Source organism: Colius striatus, chromosome 8 (genome assembly GCF_028858725.1).
Source record: "Colius striatus isolate bColStr4 chromosome 8, bColStr4.1.hap1, whole genome shotgun sequence".
Classification (NCBI taxonomy): Eukaryota; Metazoa; Chordata; class Aves; order Coliiformes; family Coliidae; genus Colius; species Colius striatus.
Window position 1 is genome coordinate 25,456,769 of NC_084766.1, and position 27,695 is coordinate 25,484,463.

The 27,695-nt window shown below is 44.5% G+C and overlaps 1 protein-coding gene across 3 annotated transcripts in view; it reads left to right on the plus strand.

The window, feature by feature from the left end:
- The window catches only part of SUFU (SUFU negative regulator of hedgehog signaling), a 99,958-nt gene that overhangs the window by 55,492 nt on the left and 16,771 nt on the right, over positions 1-27,695 (plus strand). For 2 of the 3 annotated variants that reach the window (XM_062000779.1, XM_062000780.1), the window contains exons 6-10: positions 1,385-1,457; positions 5,991-6,147; positions 7,631-7,742; positions 18,408-18,542; positions 19,994-20,132. In XM_062000779.1, coding sequence (XP_061856763.1) covers positions 1,385-1,457; positions 5,991-6,147; positions 7,631-7,742; positions 18,408-18,542; positions 19,994-20,132 — 616 coding nt within the window. The remainder of the gene's footprint in view (positions 1-1,384; positions 1,458-5,990; positions 6,148-7,630; positions 7,743-18,407; positions 18,543-19,993; positions 20,133-27,695) is intronic. The other variant, XM_010201545.2, reaches the window with a different exon arrangement.

The window sequence follows — 27,695 nt, forward strand, 5'->3', positions numbered from 1 at the left end:
ACAGCACACTGTGTCACAGTGGCCTTTAATTGATTGATTATTTGGAAGAGCGTTTGCTGCTTGATATCTTAAACTTGAACTTTTCCCTTTTAGGCACAAGTGCAGATAATTCATATGAATGCCCTAGAGTAGAGTGAATTTGTCCATCTGCAAACTTGTTTCTGGGACCCCAAGACAATGAACACTGCCTGCAGCTCCCTTGGCTCCTCTAAGTCAATACAGATATAGCACTCCTCTCCTCACTCAGTTCTCATGTGGTTCTTTGGCTTTTGTGCTGTGATTCAAGCACCTTTCCAAAGATAAAATGAAACCCAAAGGTGCCTGATTTGAAGGCAAAGCTGCAATCTACTAAGACACTGATGTGGAGTCAGGGTAAAAGTCTCTTGCATCCCAGTGAGGAACCAAAGCAGGTCACACCTCTGCAGTTAATAATTAACAGCCTCCAGAGTGATGTGAAAAAAGAGTGGCTGTCGATGCATCTGAAAAGCTATAAAGTATTAACTTTTATTACTCCCATTCCAAGTCTTTTAGAAGACTAACACAGACAAGACCAGAGGAGGGGGCTTTTGTCTGCAATAACAAGGTATCTCATGAAAAAAGTGAAAACATTTTCTTTCAGCTCCAAAAGACTTCAGTTTTTATTTCAAATGAAAGCACCACGAATGAAAAGGCACGCTTCTGAAGTCTGCCTGCACTGTGACCCACAGTGAAGCCTCCAAGCAGTTCATCTTGACAGTAACCTGTTTTCTATCACCTTTGTTGGGTAACAACTTGACACTTCCAACTTTTCTTGCTAATGAAAACAAAGATTTCCCTGAACCATCTGAGTACTTGGCCATTAAGTACCAACTGGGTGAAACATCTATTGTGAGGATATTTATCAGACCAATAAGCATATTATGGTATTGAACATGACTGCTGATCTCAGCAAAAAGTGCAGTCGCTTTAGGACCCTGCTGCATCTTTAGATATGTAGTAGAGGTACAAATCATGACTCCATGCTTTTGACTATCTTTCTTAGATCCTAGCTATACTGGACTTCTTGGTCCCAATTCAATTACCTGTAAGAAGAAACTCTAGTTCAGTTTTGTATGAGGAAGTAGGCCTACACAGGGTATAGCCTGTGTCAGTCCTGACTGCTTTGCAAGGCTTGGTGGTGCCAGACACTAGGCAGATAACAGCTAGGCCATAGAGGGTTTTCATTATGTATTTGGGAAATGTAAAGGACGAATGTATGCTATGGGATGTATACACCACACAGAGGGGCTTCTAGGCTTGTTTTAAACTCAGTCTTGTGCTTCCTTCCAGTACAGGTTCACTTTGGGGACTCCGTGGGGCAGTAGTAGCTTGTTTGATTCATTACAGTTGTTTCCTTTCTTTGCAGAGCTGGAGGCCCCTGGTTGATAACAGATATGCGAAGAGGAGAGACAATATTTGAGATTGATCCACATCTGCAAGTATGTCCTTTAGTTTATGAAATGTCATGCCTTTGGTAGTAGCCAGGGAGAATTGGTTAATGGTAGAAACTAATTCTGTTATTTTCTGTAAAGGTGCTGTGATCTTCTCAGTGTGTGCAATAATCCTGGAAAAGCCTTAGAGACTCCCTTTGCCCTCTCAGAGGTTTTTCAAGAACACACATATCCAGCCCCAGGTGGATGGCAGCTCTAGGAAGAAAGTTAAGAGAAGGGAGACCAGGAAAACAGACTCATATGTGAAACAAATTGATAAGATTCAGACTGCATGTTTTAGAAAAGAGGAACGTAGAAGAAGAGAAAAGAACAACACAAGATGTAGAGATGATAGATCAGGAAATTCCTCCTTTGTTATATATGCTGCAAAAATAAGGTGATATGACATGCAGAAAACTCAAAACCACCTAACAGCTCATTCCTGTAGGATGTCACTTGAGGCTAAGCAGGGAGCATGGTCTGAGAAATAATAGGAAGCCAAAAATCTTTCATGTAGTTTATAATCAATGCAGGAAGATACATTAAACCTTTTCCTTCCTTCAGACTTCAAGATAATTTCTGAAGTTTAAAGGTCAAAATAGAACTCGATGGAGGGGTTACCATTCCATGGGCTACTGCCGATCTGTGTGTCTGGGAGACAGTTCTGCCTGCCTTCAGCAGAGTTATGGTACTGGAGTACAGGGGTCCCAGACAAATCAGTGTGGTGCTGACCTTGTTTCAGTGAATCATGGAGTATTTGCCTTTAACAGAGGGCGTATGGCTTAGCCTGGTAGGGCACATGCATACGTACACGTTTTGTACAAGCTGTTGCATTTGCTTATGGTCTGTGTGTCTGCATCTGATTACCTTCAGTTGCCTCACAGCATCTTTTATTTTGAAAGCTTAAGAACAAAACCAAATTCTACTTTTACTGTTTTTAAGGATTTGTTCATCTAATATAACCCCAGTCTGAGAGACAAAACCACTTCTATAAATGTCTCACAATGTGGGAGCTAATACAACTGCAAGTCATATAAAATTTGTAGGCTCTTCAGAATTTTGCCCTCTCCCCTCCTGGAGGGTGTTTCTGTTCTGTGCACACTGGTGATTCCTAATGATAACAGGGTTTTCTTCAATTTACCGTAAATGAAAAGTAGCTCAGCTTACTGGAATCTGAGTCAGACAAGGCAAGTTAAGGCAAATAAAGAGTACCTCTGCCTCACCAGTGTGTCCTGCCACTGAAAGCTGCTACGTCTGTGGTCTTTCCGGACTGCCTCAAGTTGAAGACATTCCTGTTTCTGTTCTCTCTTGCCCTTGCAGCAGTGCGTATGCGCAGGTGTGTGTGTATGCGTCCTTCCTGCACTGCTGCCACAGCCCCCGGGGCTTCACAGGGCAGAACCCGCTGCTGTGGCACCATGTCCCACAAAGAGCCTTTGCTGGGCGCCAGGAGCTGGGCTGTGCCAGGCTGGATTCAGCTCTGATTAGCAGGGAAAGGATAGTGTCATTCACCTGGTATTTTCTTGGTGGTGGTACAGGGGGTGTGAGAGCTGAAAGGCAGCTGCGGAAGATAGGTGGAGGGGAGGGAGGGAGCAGGCAGAGAAAATGGATAACTTTCTCGGGAGCAGGCAAGCATGTTGCCTGCCTGGGAAGCAGGCAGAGCTTGTTTTGAGGCTGCATTGTCTCTTGTGGGAATTGGTTGAGGCCTAAACCCAGCCCTGGCAGCAGCAGCTGTACTTCCTGTTCAGAGTCACTGAGAATGGATCCCAACTCAGATGTCATCCCAGGATGTCGGCAATTAACACTGTGGCAACGCTGGCTGTTTTCTGTTCAGCCAGGCTTCCCTGTAGGCCATTCAGATTTCCCTGGCAGCACTGTCAAACAGTCCCTGTCGGTCCCCAGCTCTCTGCTGATTCTCAGTGCTTTGCTTCTGTTTTAGCAGATATCTCAGAAGAGAATAAAGCTGATTTGAATTTCCTGAGTTGTGGTTGCCGCTCTGTGGGTCACGCTGCAGTGCTCTGGCTTGTTTAAAAAGGGATCAATCACTTGTAAGAGCCTCAGAGCATCCCTCCCACATGCAGAGAGGAAAATGGGACAGAAACATCCTTTCTTTGAGGAAGGAAAAAGCTGAACCTCCTTTGCCCTGGGCTCCTCCAACCTCCTGCTCAGGCTGCCCTTTCAAGGGAGGAATAACAGTCCCTCAGCCCAGGCACATCTTTCCTGGTGGAAAATGAGGTAAAGCTGTGCATTGCCCCAGCTGAGTCTGCACTCGTTAGGGTTGTTTTGGTTTTTTCCCTCTTCAGTATCAATACTTGCAAACATTATAAAACAAGCATTCAAATTAGACTGCCTTAGGCCAGCTCGTTTCCATCATCTCCCCTTTATCTCCAAGGGATGTCAACAGAGCAGCACTTTATCCTTTGAGGAAGTGCTCTGCAAACCAGCTGAGATGCAGATGGCAAGTCCCTTTCCCCCTCCCCAAGTGCACCATCCGGAGGCCGTGACTGTCTGTGAGCAGGGGCCCTGGCTGCAGCGATGGAAAGGCACGTCCCACCAGATCCTCTACTCAATGGAGTCCTCAGGGCCCTCTGGGCTCTTGTGCTCCCTGCTGAAGGGCAAGTTTGGTGGGTCTCCCATGCTTCCCCAATCACTGAAGAATAACTGTGCTGACAAGTTAAACCTCCCCATGCTAGCCGATTCGGGTCCTCACAGAGCCCTGCAGAGGGCTCCCGGAGGAGCCATGTGCTAAATCTCAAAGCATTGTTTGCATGTGTAGGATCGGATGTATTTTTATTTCTTTTCCCACAACTTCTATTTCTGGGTGAAGCAACTAATTTTATATTTACAATATAACAAAAGAAAATCCCAGCAGATTTGTTATTTTTCTCCAATTTTCCCATTACGTTTTCATAGAAGCCAGTTTCCCCTGACACCAGAGGAAGATCCTAGGGAGGAGCAGTCTTTCAGGGAGAGAGGCAGGGGGAAGGCTGGCTTTTGAATGCTTAAATCTAAGTCAGGACTGCTGTGGTCCTGCTCCCAACCACAGGCTTCTGCCTCTGCTTTTAGACCAAAAAGCCAGTTTAGGGAGGTGATCCGGCTGAAAAAAAAAGTTGGCTCAAGGGAAGGGGCAGGAGCAGATGGAGGAGATTGGGACTGCAGCCACTGCCAATTACATCAGTTTAAATTGCTGTGCAACCACACCCTGAGTGCACGTGCTTATCTTTGAGCTTCTCAAATCTTTTCTTCAATGGTCACAAGAACAGGCAATGGTCTTTCTAGTGTACAGCTGGCCATGGTGAAAAATCTTTATGGGTTTTAGTCTGGAAACTGCTTCTTAGGGAACAGATTTTGGAAAACACTGGATGCTCCCATGGTCTCTTGACTCCAGTGGCAAGGTCAAACTGGAGGGTAGAAGTAACGAGTGGAGATCCACTCCCATTGTGTGTAACACAGCTCTACTCTTTCCTCAAATCTTCGAAGTTCTTGTCCTGCAAGCAGTGGGACTTACTGCCTGTTTTGAGGTGACCCAGATGTCTTCAGTGAGGTGGAGATCTTGCTGGTACTACTGAGCAGCAGCAGAAGTGACACCCTTTTCAGAAGAGGGGAAAATGAGCCAGGTTGACTTGATGCCTGAAGAAAGGTGACAGTAGTAAGAGCAGCCATTCATCGGTGTAACTTAGCGTGAGTTTGTTCAGCTCAACATTACCCCCTTGTGGGACACAGGTAGAAATTCAGAGTAATGCCAGTCCCCCTGGCAGGTAGGTGTCCTGTGGACGTTCTGGCCGTAGCTTTGGGCAGTCTTACTGACAACAGATGCACATGTCCTTGAAAAAATGCATGATGAGAGCATCCAGATGCTTGTAGTTGGTGTGTGACATCTTCTGAGACCCAAATAGTGGCTACATGCTTGCAAAGTCCAACTTGCAAAGGAGAGAGTTTGTGTATTTTGCTGATAAAGAAAGCTATGCAAAAGCTTGCTTTGATATTGTGAACAGATCTATGTCTCCTGCATGTTTTTCCTTCACTGAACACCCCAGCATATTGAGAAGCAGTCTCTCTTTGTGCTGTTTTCATTGTGGGACTCCTTGGTAAGCTTGGAAAGAAAACTTTAGTTAAGGGGTTTGTTAACATTGACATATAATAGATATACTGCCAAGCTGTGCTTTGTACAGGAGTATTTAACGTAGTGTCATAAATATTTTGAGTTGGTGTAAACTGGAGCTAACACTGAAAGAAGCATCTCTGCATTCTCTAGGCCATTGATTTCCACCTCACCCCTTCCCTGCTTGGTGCCTTGGGAAAGGGAGTAGGAATTCAGGCCAACCTGCTATGGAAAAGGTTTGTTCCAGTTTGGACCAGCTCCCTGATTTGGCTTAATGTGCAGTCGATGTTAGCTGATACATCACAGCACAGGGGCCAGGGAGTGGGAGCTGGCCATGGAGGGGGATATGCAGAAGCTGCTGAAGGCTGGCTTGGGCCACGATGGATTCCAGCTTAGGTTCAAGCCACACCCAAAAAAGTCTTGGGGTTTTGGATCTTTTCAAGCAGGAGAGAGTCGACAAAGGGATCGAGACAGATGGCTCAAACCTGAGCGGAGTGAGCGCCAAATGTGCCTGGGATGATCTGAGCCGGCCCCCGGAGGATGACGAAGACAGCAGGAGCATTTGCATTGGGACCCAGCCGCGGCGGCTCTCCGGGAAGGGTAAGAGGGCCTGGGCCGAGCTGCTGTCACAGCCTTTCAGCTTGTTTTCCAATGGGTCTGGGCAGTGCGGTGAGTCATGCAGCATCTTGGGGTTCATAACAAACACCACGGTCACTGGAGGGCTCAGTGTGTCTCAGGGGAGCACAATGAGTTTTGGTCTGGCCTCTTTGAGGAAGGTCGGAGAGAGGAAAAGATATCTTTGCATTGTTTTGTCTAAATGTTTCTCTGAGGTTTTAGACTACTTCTAATCTGAATCTGCAAAGTTAAACTGAGCACTGGGTGAAACCAGGACTGTAAACACCTGCAGAGTGAAGCAACTGCATTTTCCCAGGCTGTGTTTCCTTATTAACGTTGTCACTTCTTGGGTGGCAAGCTGGACTGACACTGCACGTTGCTGTAGCTGAACTCAAGTGATTCTTGCAAATACAGAACTCCGAAAAGAAGAAATAAAGTACCATGGAATTCCCCTTTGCAGTCAGATGCCATCTCAGGGTACACAATTCATAGCCATTACACATGCTTGAAATTCTGCATGTTATCTTTCAAATGGGTGAAGCAACGTCAAATTTGAGGGCTTGAGATTTCCTAGAATTAACTCTGATTTCCCCGAGGGATGGTGTCTTTCTTGTTTTTAAGTCTATGGTAAAAAAGAAAATGAGTGCACATAGTTCCTTCTGACTTCTATGCAAATATTTTGAACTGCACTGGATCTAAAAAGGCTCTGCAAATGAAAAGCCCAAGACAGATATACATGGTGACATTTGTATAGCTTTCCAATGATTTTAAAATAATTTGGATATTTTTTTCTGTGCCCCATTCCAACATTTCTCACAAAATGGTGAGGAAACTTCTAAGAAAGGTAGGAAAGCTTCCTGTTAAAGTATTTGGCCGTTAGACAGTGACATGAAAAAATAAAAAGACTGCATCTGGACTGTATAATTTGCAGTTTATTTTCAAATGTGATGTTGAGGATAAAGTTTGCTCTGCATAAAATTCCTTTCTTTTGTGACTCTTACTGTAAATTAATCAACAGATTTGCAAAGCCAATTGCAGAACCTCAGGGACCTCCTTGCACTTACTTGGTAAAAACAAATTCCTGTTAAAAGGGTGGAAGTGTCAGGAGGTCCTGAGAGAGCTGCAGAAACAGCAAACACCTCATTTATGAAAGGATACAAAGCTACTCAAAATTCCCTCATCAGGAGGGCACAAGACCAAAAGTTGCAGCTCTCCTTGCCTGATACAACAGCGCAGCCCAAACCAAGAGATTTCCAGCTGACTTAATAAAGTGCAAGAACTCCTAAGGTGCAGGAAGAATTGTTAGGAATTCACCATTAGCTTCTCTTAATTTCTTTCTGAAGAGGAACCATTTAGATGAAACACATCATAAAAACAGACCTCTAGAAAGAAAGAAAGCCGACATCTCCTCGTGTCTGTGATGTTTCTGGAGACTCTTAAGTCATGTCTAAAAAAATTCTCTCTGCAGATACAGAGCAAATCAGGGAGACTTTGCGGAGAGGGCTTGAGATTAACAGCAAACCTGTTCTACCTCCAATAAATGCACAACGACAGAACGGGTTGAACCATGACCGGGCACCGTAAGTTTCTCCATGCACACTCGGGTGGTGGGAAGAGGGAGGCTAAAGAGCTCAGCATGGAAAACAGAGTTAAAGCTGGGCGGGAAATGACTTGGCACGGGGAGAGGAGGGGGAGCAGCAAATACTGGCAAAGCACAAGGATGGAGGGAGAAGAGTTGTTTGCATTGGCTTCATGGACAAGTGCTCAGGATGGCAGATTCTGAGAGGGATTTTGGACAAACCTCACTAACGCAGAGTGGCTCTGACTCTGTTCTGTAGAACCTACTGTTTACAGTGTACAGTGTCTGAAATCAGGCTGGACTGAGCCCTATAGAATGTACTGTGGTGAACAGTGCTATGGCATCCAAAGAGCTAGGGTAGTACAGATGAGTGTTTGCTGATATTTTTACCTGAGCATTTTGTTTTCAAGCTCGTAGTTACAAAACTTTTGGTTAAAATGTTGGGGATTTTTATTTTTTTTTTTAATATGACTTTGATCTTCCCTTGCTTAAGCAGGCAGGTGTTGGCAGTAATTACATGTCAACACCTCCCAGGTCTCTAAAAGTCTAGACTAACGGGTGATTTAAGTGGGGCTAAGTGGGCCTGTACATCTCTCCTCATTTGTAACTTTTTACTTCAGTGAATCTATACGAAATTACCTGCAGTTTCAAGCTATCTTGTGTCATTTTGGGTTTTTCCCTTCCCCTTTTAGGCTTATTTCAGTTGCTAGTTAAATATCTTCCCATCAATTTTAATGTTTTCAGCTAAATGACACAGAAAAGTATGCACCTTTGCTGCACTCTTTTGTTGTAGTGTTTCTTTTGGTTTCCTAGTCTCTGATGAATGTTTGTGCTTTCTTGTTCCAAGAGTAAAGATCATCGTGAAGTCAACTCTTTTCTGTAGTGCCAGGCAGAGCCAGCATCCTGATCTGTTTCAATTCCTGTTTCTTTCTTGATTCAAGCGTTTCATGAGAAAAATATTCCTCATACTTGGTTAGGACCCTGATGTCTTTTCTTGTTCCCTTTTGTGGATGACTTCTGATTTGCCTTAAAAATGAATATTTCTGAGTTGCCTAATCTTTTGGGGGAAATATTATTTCAATTGCTGATGCTGTGTGCTAAGAAGTAATACAAGATATTGGTGCTTATAAAAACAATAATCTAATATGTCTTTATTATGGCTTCAGGAGTAATCTTACTTTTGCTATGTAATAATTATATGGAGCCAGATTCTGACCTGACTCAGATTCTGAGTCCCAGATTCTGGTCCCATTGGACCATTAGTTGATGCCATAGGCCCCACTGGAAAAAAAAAATTGTACCATCTGATTTGCACAAATCGCATCCAGCTTTGGAAGGCTTAAAAGTATTGAGGAGGACTTTTAACAGATCCTAGGCTCCTGCACAAAACTGTATACCCAGTAAAAGCTCTGAATTCTGTGTGGTTGGGGACAACCAGAAACATTCAGGGTGTGCAGCAGGTCAGAGAGGCAGCTGGTGGGTAAGCCTTAATGCTGGGAGGCAGTTATTGCTTAGATAAGAAAGCTTTACGTCGTTCAAGGCAAGATAAACAGAGATAGGCTGAAGACAGAGTGGTGAAAGGTTAGCAAAGGTCTAAGGTGAAGCACACAAATATTTACCTGGGTTTTGAACTGTTCTGAGACAGAGAGGAAGGCAGGTCAAATTCAGAGCCTCATATCTGTGACAGTGCTCTTTGTTCTAAATCTTTCTTACCTGTAGCAGCTGTGCACCCACCTCACCTGAAGCCTGAGTGGTAGGAATGGCTGGCTCTTAGTGTTTGCCTCCTAGATCAATACATTTCTCTGAGGCCTATGGTCACCACTGTGGAAACTGATAGCTGACCTGTTTCTCTGTAACAGCAATTCAGAGAAGGAGAAAGAGCTATCACCTCTGTGTCTTGCCAGCAGTTACTCTGGTGATAGCATTGGAGGGATAGAGGAGATCTCACCTTAAAACAGCAGTATGTCCTTTCTTCCTCCATCTTACTGACTACTTTGAGAGGAGCTTGGAAAAAAGTCTTTTTCTACTTGTGCAGTGGCTTCTTTTCCCCAATTCATGTAGCAGATACAATGGGACATGTTCAATACATTGACCATACTGAGAGGGATAGTTTGTGCTGATAAGCAGTGTTTACTCACAACCTCTAACTGGTACTTAAATCAGAACCTCTAACTGGTACTTAAATCAGACCTGATGATTCCGCTTACTGTGACTTATCAGTCAACATATTTTCCAGCATAGTGTAATATAGATGAAGCAGAAGAGGAAGATCTTATTAGGTCTCAGCCTTTCTTAATGCACTGTCTCAGCATGTCTTATGCGTTTGAGCAAGGTTGCTCAATTTGCTCTTAAGTACATGAGCATGATCTGGAGACTCTCATCTCCAGCTGTTGCACAGAGATGTAACTTAGGAGCTCAGCTTTTGCATGTTAGTAATATATCTACATCCATGTTTCCTACAGATACCCGCAGTGGCAAAGGCTGAGACACGGAAGGCACAAAACCCAGTGCAGAGACACTAATTTCATAAGACTTACAGGCAGCTGAGATGAAGGACATCTCTGCACAAAAGTCTAGTCCTTCTGGTGCTATCCTTGCTTGGGTCTGTTAGGGCTGGAGCTCAGTTCTGTCCTTCACTGTAAATCTTGTGTAGTCAAAGGCATTTAGCTATTGAGCTTTAGTTCCGTATCTATAAAATAGGACTAATAACAATGTCATCTTCTTGAGGCACCACAAGGATAAATATGTTAACGATTACGAGGTGCTGGCTGATGGGAAGCAGGCATGTGTGTAATCATATCCTGCACTGTACACACCAGACCATAAAATATCAAACCCTTCATTCGTTGCAAGGGTCCTGTGAATAACTAGTGCATTAGAGGCTCCTCGGGAACTTGACAGAAACGCTCTGTTGGGGCATGGCAAATTGTTCCAAATCTTCTTTCTGTAGGGAGCACTACAGAACCCTAGGCTGTCAAATTTGCACCCAGCTGACTTTGGGATGTTGAGGTCTGACACAGACTCTAATGGCTTCGTGCAGAAGAGGAATGTGCTGTTTATTTATCATAGATTTGCAGCCACCAACTGCTTTCCTAGTAGCTTTCTTCCCTTTCTTTTATCCTAACCCTACCACCCACACACAATAATCTATCAGGGTTTAAAGCAGACAACCTGTTCTGCATTCAGCCCCACAAAATAGTACCAGAAACACTCAAACTTTCAAATGTTTATTTGTATAAAATGTGGAGGATCCAGTTTCCATACAGATTTCTCTGTGTAGTTACAGTTTTCAGCACTGAATCCAAAGGCCTCGTATTGTTTGGTTGCAGATAGGGCTTGATTCAGTGTTGTGGCTCCAGCAAAGCACATACTTACATGTTAAGCATGCATATTACCAGTTGTTCACTGTCCCAGAGTCCCAAAAAAAAAAGTTCCTTTGAGAAAAAGCTGGTTTCTGTCAAAACCCTGTTGGGCAGCTGTAGTACTTTGATTCATTAGTGTTATTACTGTAGACTGTGTAGCCCTTTTTCTCCTAAGGATATGAATAAAAGCACTCTTAATGCTTAAAACTGCATCGGACATCTGTTTCTTAAAATGACTGTTAGCTCAGTTCATAAGCAGCCATTAAATCAGTTCGTATGCATTACACAAAAGAACATGTAAATTAATCTTTGGAAACATGACTAATCATTTCAACCATAGGTAACATAATATTCTTGATTACTGCTTGGGAAAATGAGGCTTGTATGAATACAAATGTACTTTACTGTGGCACATTATTTATTTCTTAGGGCCCATCAGCTGAGTAGGTGCTGCTCAGACAGAAAGGCAGGGCTCTCAGTCTCCTCAACCGTGCAGATTCCCTCTTGTTGGATGTGGTGAGCTGTTACCCATAGGGAACATTTAGATGTCAGACTAAATGCTGCTGCCGTTAAGTCCTCAGTGGGCTGGAAACTCCAGATGCCAAAGTTCAGTGACAGTTGCTTCATTCACTATTTAATTTCTTGATAAAATAAATTCTGGGTCGAGTCTTTAATTGTTCCTGGCGATTAGCTCTGTGCACTCCTGCGAGGTAGGTGAGCAGTACCTCCACTTTACAGGTGAGGACAGAGGAATTAATTTGCCACAGTTGCAGTGAGAGCCAGGGTTGAGACAGAGGAATTCTTGACCTTTTACACCCCTCAAGGGTCCCCTTGATCACTCAGTGTTGCTGAAAGTCACGTTTTTCTGCTCCTTGGCTGACTCAGACCATTCATCTGCTCCTGTGAGCTGAGGCATGGAGTAGAAACCTAGAGATAGCACGCTGCATTACTGCACAAGTTGAGGCTAAAATTATCAGTAATTGCTACATTTTGTTGTGCCACGATTCCAGTAATGCCCACACACATCCCCAGTGGCTAAAGGTGAGGCTTGAGTAGTGGAAAAAGGTCCCCAGAGACTGTGTTACTTTGACAAGGCTTTTCCAGTGCCTCTCCCACTTCTCAAGAAGGATGAAGCAATGTGGTTCAACATGCCTGATTCCCATATTTCTGTCTGGGATTTCTCAGATAACTGAGAAATGCCTGCGCTGGTCCCCTTATAAACTATGGTCATTTGTCCAGGGACCTACAATGGATGCCCCAGAGACCTCAAATCCTATCTGCATTCAGTTTCCAGGAAGAAAGACAGGTTGAATCTAGGGAAACCTGAACATTTGGGAGCTCTGTGCCTGTGTGCTAATTCCATCAAACAGTTTCCAGCTTTGCAGGGAAATGAAGGCAGGTTCCTGGCAAACAGAGCAGGGAACAGCCCTCTGGCAGGTGGGGCTGGCAGGACTGTCCTGGCTGTGACCTTCTGGTGCACTGCACCCTGAGCATCTCAGGTTGTTGCCCTTCTCTTGTGGAAAAAGGGAGGAGTTCACTCCAGAATTCCTCCTGGAATAACCCCAGACTGTCACACGGTGTGTCTAGTTTGGAGCACATGAGTAACAGTGGCACCACGTGCAGGACTGCAGTCCACACTGCCCGTGGAGTTCCTCTACCTCGGTAAACAGGGCACACTGATTGCTCCCTTCAGTGAGTAGCATTGGGTTTAATGTACATTAACAAACCCCATCTGAGCAGCCCTTCTGAGGAAGCTCTGATGGTAATACCAAGACATAGGATTTGCTTTAACGCGAGTCTGCACTTTGCTTCTCCCAGTTGCACTGGGTTTTGATTGCTGCTTTACTTGGGCGGAGGGAAGCTGTTGTCTGTGTAGCTGGTTTCCTGTCTTCAGTTCTTGGAGGCAAACTTTTACATAAAGGGGAGCATTTCAGCATTCTCTGAAACTGTCTGGTTCTGGCTAGACTGCTTATTCTGCAACCACTAAGCAGTAAGTTTCCAATCCATTCCTGCTTATTTAGGCACACTCTCTCATCGAGAAGCCATTCAGTGGTGTCTTGCCTGAGTAAGGAATGCTGAATGGGGGGAGGCAATATACATTAGGGAGTGTCTCTTGGCATGAGGCTGAGGGCTGGGTAACAAGCCTGTAAACTAGAAAAGCAAATACCTGCAAAGCTAGTGTCAGTAGAAGTGCAGTGCAGTCACCATCACAATAATTTGCATTACAGCATAGCTTTCCCCATCTAAGAATCCAAAAGTACTTTGCAAACATTGACTTAATCCTTGCAACACCCCTATGTGGAAAAGTGTCTCAGTTTTACTGGTGAGGAACCTGAAGCATAAAAGAGTTATTTGACTTTGCCCATGAGCCTGCAGGGTGCCAGTGGCACAACCTAAATCTCTCAATCCCAGTTCAGCTCCAGGTCTGGAACAGTCTGGCCCCTGCAAACACTGACAGTAGTTGTTATGCAGCTTTCCAAAGGGATATGTGAGTGGCAAGAAGATTGTTGCTCCTGGCCTTGTCCTTGGAGTCCTTCCGTGCCAGGGAATATACACAGAACATCTTCACCGTCCAGTTCAACCAGGATGATGAGCACGCAGGTGTGAGCACTCAAGCTCGCCTTGTCTCAGTATGACCACAACAGGAGTTGTGTAACCATGTCCTCCCTGTTTCTGCACTTGCCTCTGTGCATCTGTGACGTGTGCCTTGGCTCTGTGTGCCAAGATGCTTAGGGCTCTTTCCCACAACTGCTGGTTTGCCCTTCAGGGGCAACTGTGGGAAAGACACTAGAAGATTGCTGGCACTTGAGTGATCTTTGACCATAGCTTCATTAGGGAGTGAGAAGGTTTGAAATAGCCATAGTTGGGGAGGGAAGAAAGGAGGGGAAAAAAGCTGTGTGGAGGGGAAAAGTGGTCCAAGCTTTCTCTTCCAACTGAGTAAGCTTCCACCAATCATTTGTGTTTTCTAGCTCCCAGTGCTGAGTTTTGTACCGAGGAAGCAAAGAGCAGTGACTGCAACTCGTGTTAGTTACATAGTGGGCACCTATTCCTAAAGTCCCTGCTATGGCCAGCTTCCAACAGCATGTCCCCTGTGATTTTGGTACCTGGGAGGGTATCTTGGAAATGCAGTGAAGTTATACTCTATGTCAGTAACAGAGCTTGGAGGGGAACTGAGACCTCCCTCCGTGACAGATCCATGAGATCAAGCACTCTGATCATAAAGCAAAGAGCAAATGCAAGAATAAATAAACCTTTCTTAATCCGATCAACCTGGTTATTCTTGAATCCCTTCACATAACTGCCAGTGGCGTTGCTTGAGACGAGGTTGCTGTAAACATGACTTACAAGGAGGGGACATCCAAACTTTGTGCAACCCAGTGATTGCATTGGCCATTTTCCAGGATCCCCATGGGCTGCTGTTAATTGGCATAAAATTAAGCAGGTCAAAGCCACTCTCATCATTAATACAAAGAGAAGGCCCTGGGAGGCTACAAGTGCCAACGTGTGGCTACTCACATCCAGAAGGAGCACAGCATGCTGGGACATGTAGTCTCCTTGAGCCTTTTGTCACTGCTGACAGAAACAGGGGGAAGCTGCAGGCCACACTGCACACCTTTGCAATAGTTTGACAACCCGTCTCCAGAAAAAAAGTCTTATGTGGCTTTAAGTTCATGGACTGTTAATCAGTGTTCCCAAGATTTAAAAATCATTAAAAAACCAAGCAACCATCATTTCCTCCTTCTCTCTTCCACCCCTAAGCAGAGTACTGGTAGAAACCAAAGCTGAAAAAATAGTTGAAAGTCAGCTAAAGTCACCTTGGTTACTGCAGCAATACACTTGCCCAGAACAGGAGACATCAAACCTAACTACAAACAGCTTTAAAGAAACAAAAAGAATGTAATCATCTAAAGAATTAATCTGACTGCCCACGTTTACACCTCCCACAAGCTCCCAATCAGAAGGAAATGCACTTTAATCTCCTCCAGCTCCCCTCCAGTTTCACAAAACACGAGATATGCAGTACTTAAACTGGGGCATTTCCGGCATGCTGCTTCCATTTAAATCTGCTGCCGTTCCTAATGCAGCAGCCCTGGCTTTTGCAGACTTGTTTTTTCTGAACACTGAGAAACATGATTTTTTTTGTGTGGGTTGGATGAAGTATTAAATCTGGAATAGACAAAGTTTGCAACATTTTATGTGATAGTCAGCTCCATCTTAGTCATAACAAGTAAAACTCCACTGCTGCTGATTTATTTGGTGATGGGATGGAAGAAGCAAAGGCTTACGGGTACCTGACAGTTGTAAACCCAGGGATGTTAGTGTTACAAAGCAACTTTTTCTGTGTTTTCTTCTGAGGCTGAAAACTACAAGCTGTGGATGACAATGTGTATTACCACATGAAGTTTTTATTAGTAACAACCTAGAAGCCCTGCTGACCCTTCATCTGGGCCATCACCCTTTGGAAGGGTCAGCCCAAGGATTTTCATTCCCAAAGCGAGATTTTAATGGGTCTTGCTGAGTCCCCGCATTATGCAACACATTCCAGAGTCTGAAAGTGATGGCACTGTGTCCTCTTGATGTGTTTTTCACAGTCTACCACACACAACTCTTGTTTAGAAAGGTGTAGCTTAGAAGGTTATTTGGTTTCTGCTATTGGAGTTTCGCCCTTAGCTTGAAAGGGCTGAAATTGTGTGAGCTCCACTAAAGTGAAACAAGAAGCACGGAGACCGTGACTATTTTGGAAAAGTTTTGTGGAAAGGATTAATAATTTCATGTCATTCAAAGTATTAACTACCATTTTGCTTCACTCCTTCACCTTTTTGACAGGAGGGCTGGTTACTTATTAATGTGAAGTCATAATTATTGACAGCCTTATAGTCATGACAGTTCCGTTTGATAGTTATACATTAGTCAACATCTTCTCTTGAGCGTGTAATGACAAACAGCATTTGCTGGTTTTAATAAGACTTAGAAAGCTTTGTCCCTTCCCTCCAGAATATTGTCGTCATTCCTATTATTGCATTAACAACCAGAGGCTGTTTCCCCTAGGGGCTGCAGCTCCATTGTGCTAGCAGCTGTACTGGCTAGCATGGTGGAAACCTAAAAACCCACCTTCAGCTCACCGGGTCTGGAGTCCAGGGCTATGGGGAACTGTCCTGTGGCTGTCTGGCCTCCCAAAGCATGAACCTACAGCAGCGATTGTCTGGGAGGTTGTGTTATGGCACGTGCCCAGCACATTTAGGCAGCCCAGGTGAGAAGGGCACAGTCCTTTGTCTGTAGCAATAACATTGCTGAAAAACTCCTGATCTGCTCCAGGGTGCATAAACTCTGAGACTGCATTTAACAAGTGTAAGCTTATGGCCTGCTTGAAAATCATGCGTTGCTAATGGCTGACCCTTTTGGTAGGGATTGATAAATGAATGATTGGAAGCCATAGACCACAGACTGACTTTCCCACAGCTCACTGTGTATATAAGATCTGATAAGGAAGTTGAGGCAAAGCTTAGCTTAAGGTCAACTGATCATTAATCAACTGTAACTGCACTTCTCAGGTAATCAGCCTTCAAAATGCTGGCCTACACCGCTCTTTGAAGACCCCACCTACAAAGAGCTGTAAAATGTTTACTGAAGTAGTTTAAACACAGCTTTAAGTGCCACCTATAGACTACAAAGCATGTTGTGTCTTTGCTTCAGGGTTAACCCACCAGGCTGACACTCTGCTGAATGTCAGGGCATGGCCTACCCTGTGCCTAACCTCTATCCTGACCTACTATGTCCTTGCTGGGCGCCTTACTGCTTTTGTGTGTTGCTAGGGCAGAACATGGGACATGTTTTACAGTTTTTATCTTACAGGGAGCAGAGTTGCTCTGATTTTTTTTTTCTTGTATGTCTGTGACCTGACCATACAGAGTATTTGCAGGAAGGCACTGTGAGAGTTTAGTCTGTATCTTCGTTGCAGAGTGGGCAGCTCAGCAGCCTGGGTGAAAGACTTACCTGGGGCTGGATGACCTTGCAGAAGCAGTAGGCTGATCTACTTTGGAAGCCACACTGAACTTTATCACAATGTATGTGGTGGATGAGAGTAATTTTGGGACAGCACCCAAATGTAAAATCAAGTAGATATGTGATCTAAGTCAACTTGTGAAGGTCAATCTGTTTCTTTACAATCATTTCCAGATGTACATTAAAGGTGGCTCCACTTGAGTGGAGGAAGGATCCAGGCTTGTTTTAACAGTGCTCCCAACCTTGTTTGGCTTTTGGTCCTTGTTTGGCACAATGGAACACCTTGCAATGTGGCACCTCTTGGTTCCCTCCTGCTTTCCTTGTCCTCCACCTCTGGTCATTCTGTACTATAGAAACTATCTTAACAAAGTTTTGCTTCTATTAAGTTCATGTGAAATGCTAGATGACCAAAATATAAATCACATATCAGACACAACACATCATTCCATGTCATCCACAAAAATTGTAACCTCTCCTGGCCTTCATTCTTTGTTCTGTACTATCAAGTAAGGGGTCACACTGATGCTCTTTGAACATACAAAGTGTTTATTGTCGAGTATTTTGATACCAGTTTGATTATCTAGAGGATCCTATCTGGCAAAGTTCCTGATCACATAACAACATAACCTTTAGTCATAGCTTCACAATATGCTGGTCTTGCAGAAATGAGTGAGTAAGAAAGCAAAGCTGCATTGTCTTAAAGCAGCCCCATTTAAAAGGGAAGACAATCTGCAGAGGCCCTACTTGTCACATATAGAGACCTTTTGGTTGTTGCTCTTGATGCTGGTGGAAGCAGCAAAAGTTTCTCAAAACCTTTCGGTTGAACTGTGCAAAAAAATGATTTGAAGACAAATGTAGGGATGCCTCAGATCTCAAAGCTGTTTGAGCAAGGGCACAAGGGACTGGACAACTCTTTCCTGCAGGCTGCGGCCTAAAAAATCCTGAAGATAAAATAAAGGTAGGAGGGAGACCACACCTGGTAATTCTTCCAAGCCATTTTATAGTCACTTGTGAGTTTGGAGAGCGTAGTTTTGCTCCAGTTCTTTCCAGAAATTTGATTTCTTGTGTGCTGGGAAAGAATGCACCGTGTGTGTGTGCATTCAGATCCTAGGTTGTCAAATGAAGGTGAGGAGTGGTAGTCTGAGGGAGGCTGTGTCTCTGTAAGGGTGATGAAAACTCAGGTGTGTCTTTGTAACAGTTTGTTCCCATGTCCTTCAGTATTTGCACAATCACTCTGAAAAGCAGCAGAAATAGCATGGAGCACCAGGATACTAAATGTGTGTATTTTGTCCCTTTCTTAGAAGCCGTAAGGACAGTTTAGAAAGCGAGAGCTCAGCAGCTATCATTCCTCACGAGCTAATCCGCACGAGGCAGCTGGAGAGCGTGCACCTGAAATTCAACCAGGAGTCCGGAGCACTCATCCCCCTCTGTCTAAGGTGAGTGAAGCCATCCTCCTCCTCAACTTGTCTTAACATGCTGCTTTTGCCCTGTGTCGTCGTTTCACCATACAGGCGTGCGTGCAATGAGTCTTTAAAGGCCAGAGCTGAGATATTTTGCCAAAACATGTTAGAAACAAATTAGTCTTTGCATGTGTGTTCATTGTGGTAAGATTGTTTCTCATTCTTTTTATGTCCTCCGGTGTATTTTGAGTGCTGAAACAAGACAGGGTTAGCATAGGGGTATTTTTAATTAGTCTAATGCTGGCAACTCTGTGATAAAGAAGAGATGTCTTAACATACTCTGTCAAAGAAACTTCTGAAGTTGTTACTTCTGGCTTATGGACTCAGAAGTGGTTGTGCAAAGCCTGTTTGCAGTCAGTTTATGCATACAAGTGTGGTTTTTAGACAACTGATGTCACTTACATGACTGAAGGAGCAAACTTTTAAAGATTTGAGCTGTCTGTTCCACTGTAAGTGACTTTTCTAGGTTTCCACAATTTCAGCCAGCACTGTTTTTAGAAATAACTATGGCAAATATTGTAGTCCTTAATATAAAGATGAACTGTGGAGTAAAGACAAATGGTTGTACCTGAGTGAGTTACTTTAGCTTAACGAGTTACATGTCTGTAATACCAGAGTTGTCAGCAGCAGGTGCACACTTGCCCATACGTGTTGAGAAGCCAATGGGATCGTTAGCACAAATGTATCTTATTTTACATCACAAATGTGTGAACAGTCTGTCCTGATCAGTTACCACAGCTCAGCTTACCAGCAGTAACTCATCAAGCAACTGTGACTGTGTTAGGTGCTGTATATCTTACCTGAAGCTTTCCCCTTGCATGCTGGGAGCCACACATGCATGTCACACAGGCTCTCAGCCTAGATGCCAGAGCCATGACTTTCCCTGTGGAAAGCACTGAATGAAAAAAAAGGAAACTGATACTATAGATGGTCATGTATGTGTCTATTTTCTAGGCCTTTGCTTAAGTAATGCAAGTTACATTTATTAAGCACCAGGGCAATAGTTTACTAGGTATTGTCATGGTAGGTAAATTTGGCCTCACCAGTGAGCCTGCTTAGAAATGCCATCTTCACATTCTCACATGATGTGGAGTCTGTATTTTCTTCTGCAGTTTTCATCTCACTGTAAGACTGGTAGTCCCCTACCCTTGCATACATCAGCACCTCATCATGGGGATAGGCACGCAGTGGGATTTAGATGTGTTCTGTATCAAGGCCGTGAGATGAAGGGGGAGCTCCCTGCCTTAAAAGGAGGCTTGTGGCCTGCTTTTTGGAGAAAATCATTCATATATTCCTGAAAAATTAATAGTTGTTGCCTTCAAAATGGTTTCCCATGCTGATGACAGAAGCTATAGTGATAAATCTTCATCATTCTGTTGAATGCTGCTCGCACCCTCTCAATTCACACACGTATTTTTATTCCCCAGGGGAAGGCTCTTACATGGACGGCACTTTACATATAAAAGTATTACAGGGGATACAGCAATCACGTTTGTATCAACGGGAGTAGAAGGAGCCTTTGCCACAGAAGAGCACCCCTATGCAGCACATGGACCTTGGTTACAAGTGAGAAAGCCTCCTTCCTTTCTCTCCCCTTTCCTCCTTTACCGTGTCCTAAAAATAATCCTGCTAAGGGCTTCTGTGGTTTAAAAGTGTAAAATCCATTTTCTCCTGGAACATCTCTCATAGCTCTTGTGTAACATTTTCAGTAATTATGGACTCAAGAAATCATGCTGAATTGTTCCTATTTATATTAATGGAACTCAAATTGATAAGCAGGGGCTGGAAAGTTCAAAAATCATCTGTGAATACAGTAGTGTCCATTTCCTGTAGTCAGCAAACAGGCTGTATTGTATTTGCAGGCTGTATTTACTCTTGGTTTCTTCCAGAAAGGAATTTGGGGAGGCAGAGTGGAATGACCTAAACAAGAATAGAGCTAGGGCAGAAGGACTAGAAAGTTGTGGGACTGTGATTCTGTAGAGCCAAGATCTCAGTTTTACATCATCCCTAACAGGAAAGCAGCACAGAGAGCACTGCTTCATTTGCTTGACAAAAGCTCGTGGTTGCTTGAAGCACCCACACATTTTCTACACCCAGATTTTTTCTGTATCACAGATTTCCTCTGGAAACTCCCCATCTGCTTGGTGCTGAGGGTCATCCCTACAGAGCAGTGATGCACTAATGATATGATGGCGTAGCGCGAGCCTAACCTTGAATTTCTTCATGGTTATAAACATATTGTGAAAATTAAAATGCTCTGGGGAACATGTTTATGCAGAAAAGCCCATCTCTGAGGGACTATATGCATGCAGTACGTATCTTCCTTCCCTTTCGCATGGCATTTCTGCCTCCCTTTCTGTTTTGAAGGCAGGGGTTTGTTTTAGCATTGCAGTTAACCTTCCAGTGACTTGTTTTCAGGGCATTCCACTGCCCCTGTTCATACGTCTGGAGGACATCATACCTTGAAATCTATACGACTTGTAAAGGAGCTGATCTTGGCTAGAATCATCTCCTGTGTGTAGGGATTTTCAAAGAGCTTGTGTGCTTTGATTGTACTGACTGGAAAGTGCAACACTGCTGTAATGATTAACAGCAAAGGGTCAGGTTTAAGGGTGGGTCATTTGCTGTTGGTTCCTGTGCTTGCCAACACATGATACACAGGATCTTGTGACTGTGTTAACTCCAAACATAAGAGTGTTTGTTTGCATTTACATCACATCTCGAAATATATTGATATGTAGAGTTGTCAGGTAACCTCTAAACAGTGAAGAATGGCAATGATTAGGTCACTGTTCAGACATGTAACTAACATTAACCCTTATGTTGCTTCTATGCCTGTTACTTTGGTGCTGAATATTATGGAAGATTTTTGGAGTAGGTGGGAGGGAAATAGGAAGAATGCTGCCTCTGAGCAGTGGGGAGAAGCAAGTTCCCTCGCTTGTCTCCTACACAAGGTCAATGTATTGGATCATCTCAGCTGACGTGACCGACTCTGCTGCTGGCTCCTGCCCTGTCCTGTGATGAGAATGAAGGACAGAGTGGGTAGGGGAGGAGGGGAGGCTAAAAGCAGCCTGGGACAACAGGGGAAGCACCTGATTGTGTGAGACACATATGGGAGTGTCTGAGGCTCTTGGCTTAATGGAGACTTGATCTGAGCTCAGTAGTTCCTTGTGGTGTTGGGGGCAGAGTAGGGAAGTTCATGTGGCTTTGTTTCAGAAGTAGAAGACGTTGTGGTGCATAACATTTCCAAGGAGGATAGCTGTATTTGGTTTAGTCCTTTGCAGCCTGGGTTGGCCAAGTTGGCAAGCCCTGCAAAGCTTTCACAGCAGGGCCCAGAGAGGATTTTCCTCCTCCCTTGTTTGGGACCCCAGGCACAGGGATGAGCTCCAAGGAGAGTTGGTGGCTGAAAGCAGATGACTGCAATGCAGGGGCTTATTGCAAAGACAAGTAAATGGAGGGACTGTGGAAAAGAAGAGAGATGGCAGGCATCTCCTGTGGACTTCTTCCCTATTTTAGGGGAGAAAAAAAGAGCCTGAAAAATTGTGGCCTCAACACTGCAGCAAAGAGAAACTGATTTCTCTGGAGCCTGAGTTTTGGTTCAGTGAAAACTCAAACCTGCAGACTAAACACAATACCTCCTGTTTACATCTCGTGGGCTGGAATGGAGCATGTCCAAGGTGGGACAGGCCAGAGAGCCGCTGCACAGTCTGCCAGCCCCAGCGACCCAGGCTGAGCAATGAGCTGAGACTTGTGGGGCTCCAGTGGAGGGTTGGCAGGTGACAGGAGTTTGGCAGATCCCAGTGCCATTCCAACCAGACAGGAGTCCATATACCTCTGCAGCTAGTACCTGGCAGGAGCTGGTTTAGCCCTCAGAAGAAAAGGCAGGGAGTCATTACAGCACGGAGATTGTACATCCCCACTTCTACCAGCAGTCTTTCCAGGTCATGTTCGAGGCGTATTAGAAGGGGAAGCTTGTCCTGCTGCTGCCCATGCTCTGGGGATGATTAAATTATTTCATTCTCCAGAGCTGTCAAATTGGCACCTTCCCCAAGTACTTGGATTATTTTTTTTTTCTTTTTTTTTAATTTAAGTAACATTTAATTAGTTCTAAGAAGCTAAATTCTATTAAAGGTCTAAGCATGTCAGGCTGGTTTATTTCTGAACTTCTTCCACAGTATCATGTATTGTTGAATAGGGAAATTGCTTTGACTCAGAAACGTACAAACATATTCAAGAAGTCCTCCTTGTTAACACTAGACTCCTGTTTATGTGCTAGTTACTGTGGCAAAGTCTCTGATGTGTAACACTTGCATTAACATTACACATGATCAAAGCCTTCCGCCTTTCTTTCTTCCACTCCCCCCTTCCCCCAGTGCTGTGACAGCAGAGCCCCCACACCTTCTCCTAAGCAACTCTCCTTTCCAAGGGGTAGATATTCCAGATGCACAGAGAAAGGCTGTGCAGGAGGTGTCTGGCCCCGTGCTGGAGGGTTAAGGATGCTGATCATGCAGACAGACTCTGACATTAACTGCCCCATAGTGACATTTGTATTCGTGGTGGTGTGTCCAAGGTCTTGGTCCAACGTCTGAGCTGTGCCAAGCGTGCTATTCAGCACAGATCAATCTTGTTTGTCTCTAAAACCTACCCAAAGGAAAGTGAGGTTGTGCATGTGTTCTCTTCGCCTCCCTCCCTTACTTCTTTTCCAGCAGATGATAGAGACGCTCTGTTGAAATGTGTTACTGATCAAGCCCGTCCCAATAAAGTTGCCTGAGCCTTTAATACATATTAATATTATCCTGGGGTAGTTTGTGTCAAAGCCTGTCAGCATGCATCATCCTTTGGGAATTACCATCATTAAGTCTCCAGTGATGGGAGTCAGGACATGCTTCTGCAAAGCTCCTCTGCTTTTATGTGGAGCTCTCTGCCCGTCTAGCACAAAGCAGACTTCTCCCCTCCTACCTTGCTCACCTGGGCTGCTTACCCTCCCCAGAGGGTAGAAGGAGGTTTGTTTAACACTACGTTTAGATAATTCTGCTCCTGCTGCTTTAGGCAGTCATTGTTCTAGGGAGGAAGATGACACTCAAGTCTTTGATCATGTGCAACGTGCATGTTACACGTCAGATATTGCTGCAGCCTCTGACATATGAGCCAATACCGTGCAGTGAAAACAAACCTATAGTTAGAGTCCTCATTAACTGTAAAATCTAGCACACTGAATGTAAGAAATATCTCTGCACTTTAGCCTTGCCCCTGTTACACACGTGTATTTCAGTACTAATTGAAATCTAATCTAACTGAAGGATGATACATATTTTTGACAAAACATGCCTGCCTCATCCAGTGCACAAAGATGCCGCATGTTTGGGGGATGAATCAGGAGCACGGAGCCGACTCTTGCCGACAGGACTTCCACTTCATTTGTTTGTCAAAATTAGAAGGTGTGTAGTGAATGAGGCAGGTAATTGCAGAAAAATCACTGTAGTTTTATGGCAAAGCCTGTTAAATGTTGCCCTGGAGAATTGGATCCTGTTCATGCCTCTGCTACTCTGTTCTTTCTCAATGCTCTTCCAGAGTCTTAAAGTAAAATGTTCTCGTGTGGCAATTGAGTGTGTGTTCCTCATTTTCTGGATGCCCAGCCCAAGACCTGAGGCCTGATCTGTATTCCCAGAGTCAAGAGGAGGCTTGGAGGAATTCCTTTACAGTATCCCTGTGCCCCACAGGGCTGAGTGACATAGAAAACAGGGACCTGCAAGTCTTGAGGTGGGCACCTGCAAGAAGTAGACACTCAGATCAAATTTTCTCTTCACTCATTTTCCCATGTCTGTTAAGGGAAACTTTCTTCCAGTCATCTTGTGAAGATTAGATTTAGTCTAGAAAAAAGGAGACTGAGGGAGGATCTTATTAATATTTACAAATATCTAAAGGGTGGGTGTCAGGAGGTTGGGACATCTCTTTTTTTTGATGGCATCTAGCAACAGGACAAGGGGTGGATGAAGCTGGAACACAAAAAGTTCCACTTAAACATAATAAAAACTATTTTATTCTTCAGGTGAGGGAGCCCTGGCACAGGCTGCCCAGGGAGGGTGTGGAGTCTCCTTCCTTGGAGGGCTTCAAGACCCACCTGGACACGTTCCTGTGTGACCTGATCTAGGTGAACCTGCTTCTGCAGGAGGGTTGGACTAGATGATCTCTAAAGGTTCCTCCCAACTCCTACCATTCTATGATTCTATGATTAATTTGGTGTTTGCCAAGCATTCCAACCTCACAGATGAACACCAGAAACAATTTCAGGAGATTAAAATTTATTCTTGCAGATCGAGAGAGAAAGGATCTCTCTGGGGTAGGGAGTCAACTTGGGAATTGAATACCCACGTTCAGCTCTCTGGTATTGCAGATTTTCTCTGTGACTTTAAGTCCTTTAGTTTCTTTCATCCTCTCTGCTGCTGCACAGGGAGAGGAGAGGAGAGGAGAGGAGAGGAGAGGAGAGGAGAGGAGAGGAGAGGAGAGGAGAGGAGAGGAGAGGAGAGGAGAGGAGAGGAGAGGAGAGGAGAGGAGAGGAGAGGAGAGGAGAGGAGAGGAGAGGAGAGCTTTCCTCACATTTCTGTGAGGCTGAGCACGTCAGAGGCTACGAGAGTGGTAAGGACAGTAAGATTAGGTACTTCCAGTGTAATCCATGCTGGCAGTAGTTGGATGGAACGTACTAAATAAAGGGGAAGAGAGAAGGAGGGAATAGGGAAGCAGCTTGAATGATAATGAAAAGAAATTTTGACTAATGCTGCATTCAGTGAGCAGAACCATCCTGAGGACTGAGCAGGGCAGAGGTCTTGTGGGAGAAAAACTGCAGGCAATCCTGTGATTACAGATTTGTTTTGTGAGGCAGACGTACGCTGGGGCCGAATTAGCACAGCACAGACAGTCTCTGTGCAGCCACTTCCAGAGTTTTGTATGCCCGATGTCACTGGGCTCTGAGTCCAGAGGGGGATTTTTCCAGGTAATTTACTCAGTCTTAGGACGAATCCTGTGAGGCAGATGGAGGCTGTGGCTCATTTGCAGTTGGCACCCTCTGACTCTCAGCACAAGGTCTGTGTCTCCGTGTGAGCTGAGGAACTCGCAGCAGCAGTGGGGTGTTATCCTCTGGCACCAGGCGCTGCTCTTTACTTGCCTCCTGTGCCCGTCAGTTTGCCACATCCAGCAGACGGTGTGTGGATGCTGAGGCTGTGGAAACGGGCTTCTCCTCCAGTCCCCCTGCCCTTTGTGTCGCCTCCGGCTTTGGCCTCTGATCTTCCCTCCATCCTGTTTTTCTGTGTCTCTGTCTTCCCCTCATCCTGGCCTGTCTCTGCTTTCCTCTCCTCCCCTTCATTCAAGTTGGCAAATTCCTTCTCCTCCTCCTCCACACTGCCTGACTTCCAGCAGAAACGCTGAGAGCGCTGGAGAGTTTCCCTGCCTTTAGTCCTGATGTGCCTGGTGCCATAGCAATCCCTCTCCACTCAGAGGAATGATCGGGGCAAAAACTACTCCTTAGCTACCTCTGCCCCGTGTTTGGAGCAGAGCTGCCTTGGGCTGGGACATGCTCAATGAAGAAGGGCCCTTCAGTACATTTTTCTGCCTTTCTCTGAAAGGCTACGGATAAACAGTGACTTTCAGGGGCTTCTGACTTGGCAAAGCATTTGTGTGATCAGGAGAAAGACTTTCCCTTGACCTCCAGAGCATATTTTGCTAATCTTCATCACCTTCCCCATAAGGGATGGCTCTCATGCTTTGCAACAAAATGGTCTTATGCATCTGTTAGTATTGTCTCTGAAAACTTTATTCGTTTTCTCCTAAAAACCTTGAAAAAAAATTGAAACAAAACAAAACCAAGACATCCAGCATGGAAAAATAAGTTGAGGCTTAGGACAGCATGGTCAAACATCTCACAGAAAATGTTAAATGTGCCTGTAGGCAGGGTAGGTACATCGAGGCTGTGGGAAGCATCCAGCATTCAGGAGCTATCAACATGTGCTATCTGTGCTGGCAGTCGCAGCAGAGAAGGGGGGATTACTGTGAGCAGGGTCACAGGGGACAAGCCATTCTTTTGGTTTGGCAACCTAAGTGAAAAATCTGGGAAAGAAGATCAGACTGAGACCAGTCTTTAAATATTTTCAGTTTTTCTTGCTGAAACAAAAGCCTTGAAGAGACCAAAAGCTGAAAAAAGAGTCCTTTTATGTTGAATGAAACCAGAAATAGAAGATTTTCTTCAATAAAAACAGAAAAGAAAGAAAAAAGAAGTAGTTTTGCAGTATGGAGCTGGAGTTGTTAGAAGTTTTGCCTTCTCTAATCAATATTTGAGGGATAAAACAGTCACATGGGATATGAGAAACTCATATTTTATTCCTTTTATTTGAACCCCTATTTCTACTTCTTGGCTTTATGGACACCACACTATAGGATATTTTGGTTCTTCCTCAGCTCATCCAATTGGAGTTGTTCCACATCATATAAAACACTGAATTAGTCACAGAGACAGAGAGCACAAGAGAATGACTCTGTTCCGGTGGAGTTAGGACATTCTCCTGGAAATGAGCACATCTGGTTCTTCTCTCTGCTCTACCACATGTTAAATCATTTATGCACATTGGCATCATGGCGGCAACAGAGGTTCAAATCAACATTTGAAGGAGCTACTCTGATGCTTGAGACACTCAGAGTGGCAGCTACAGGTCAAGTCCTCGCTTGAAGAAAAGAGATTGATTTTTGATCTCTCCAAACTCAAATAGATGTGTTCTGCTTGTGTGGTGAGTTTAAGGACAACACACCCACAAACTGGTTTGATTCGTGTACAACTACAATCTGCTCTTCTCCAAAGTAGTTTTATGCATGTGACCCAAGAAAAACTTTTTCAGAATCATTTGGGTGACTTCCCCCAAATTCTTGAGCAGGCCTAGGAAATCTAAACTAACACTTTCCCAGTAAGTTTATTGTCTTCCCCAAACGCTCCTCAAAACCTCACTGCATTATCCTTTTGTGTTCTCCTTTCTCACTGCAGGAAGTTCCTCAGTGAGACACTGGGAGGAACTTAGACTAGGATAGAAATGTCCCGTTAGGTCATCACAATCTGCCTCATATCAGCTCTCCTGCAGCGTGTTCTCC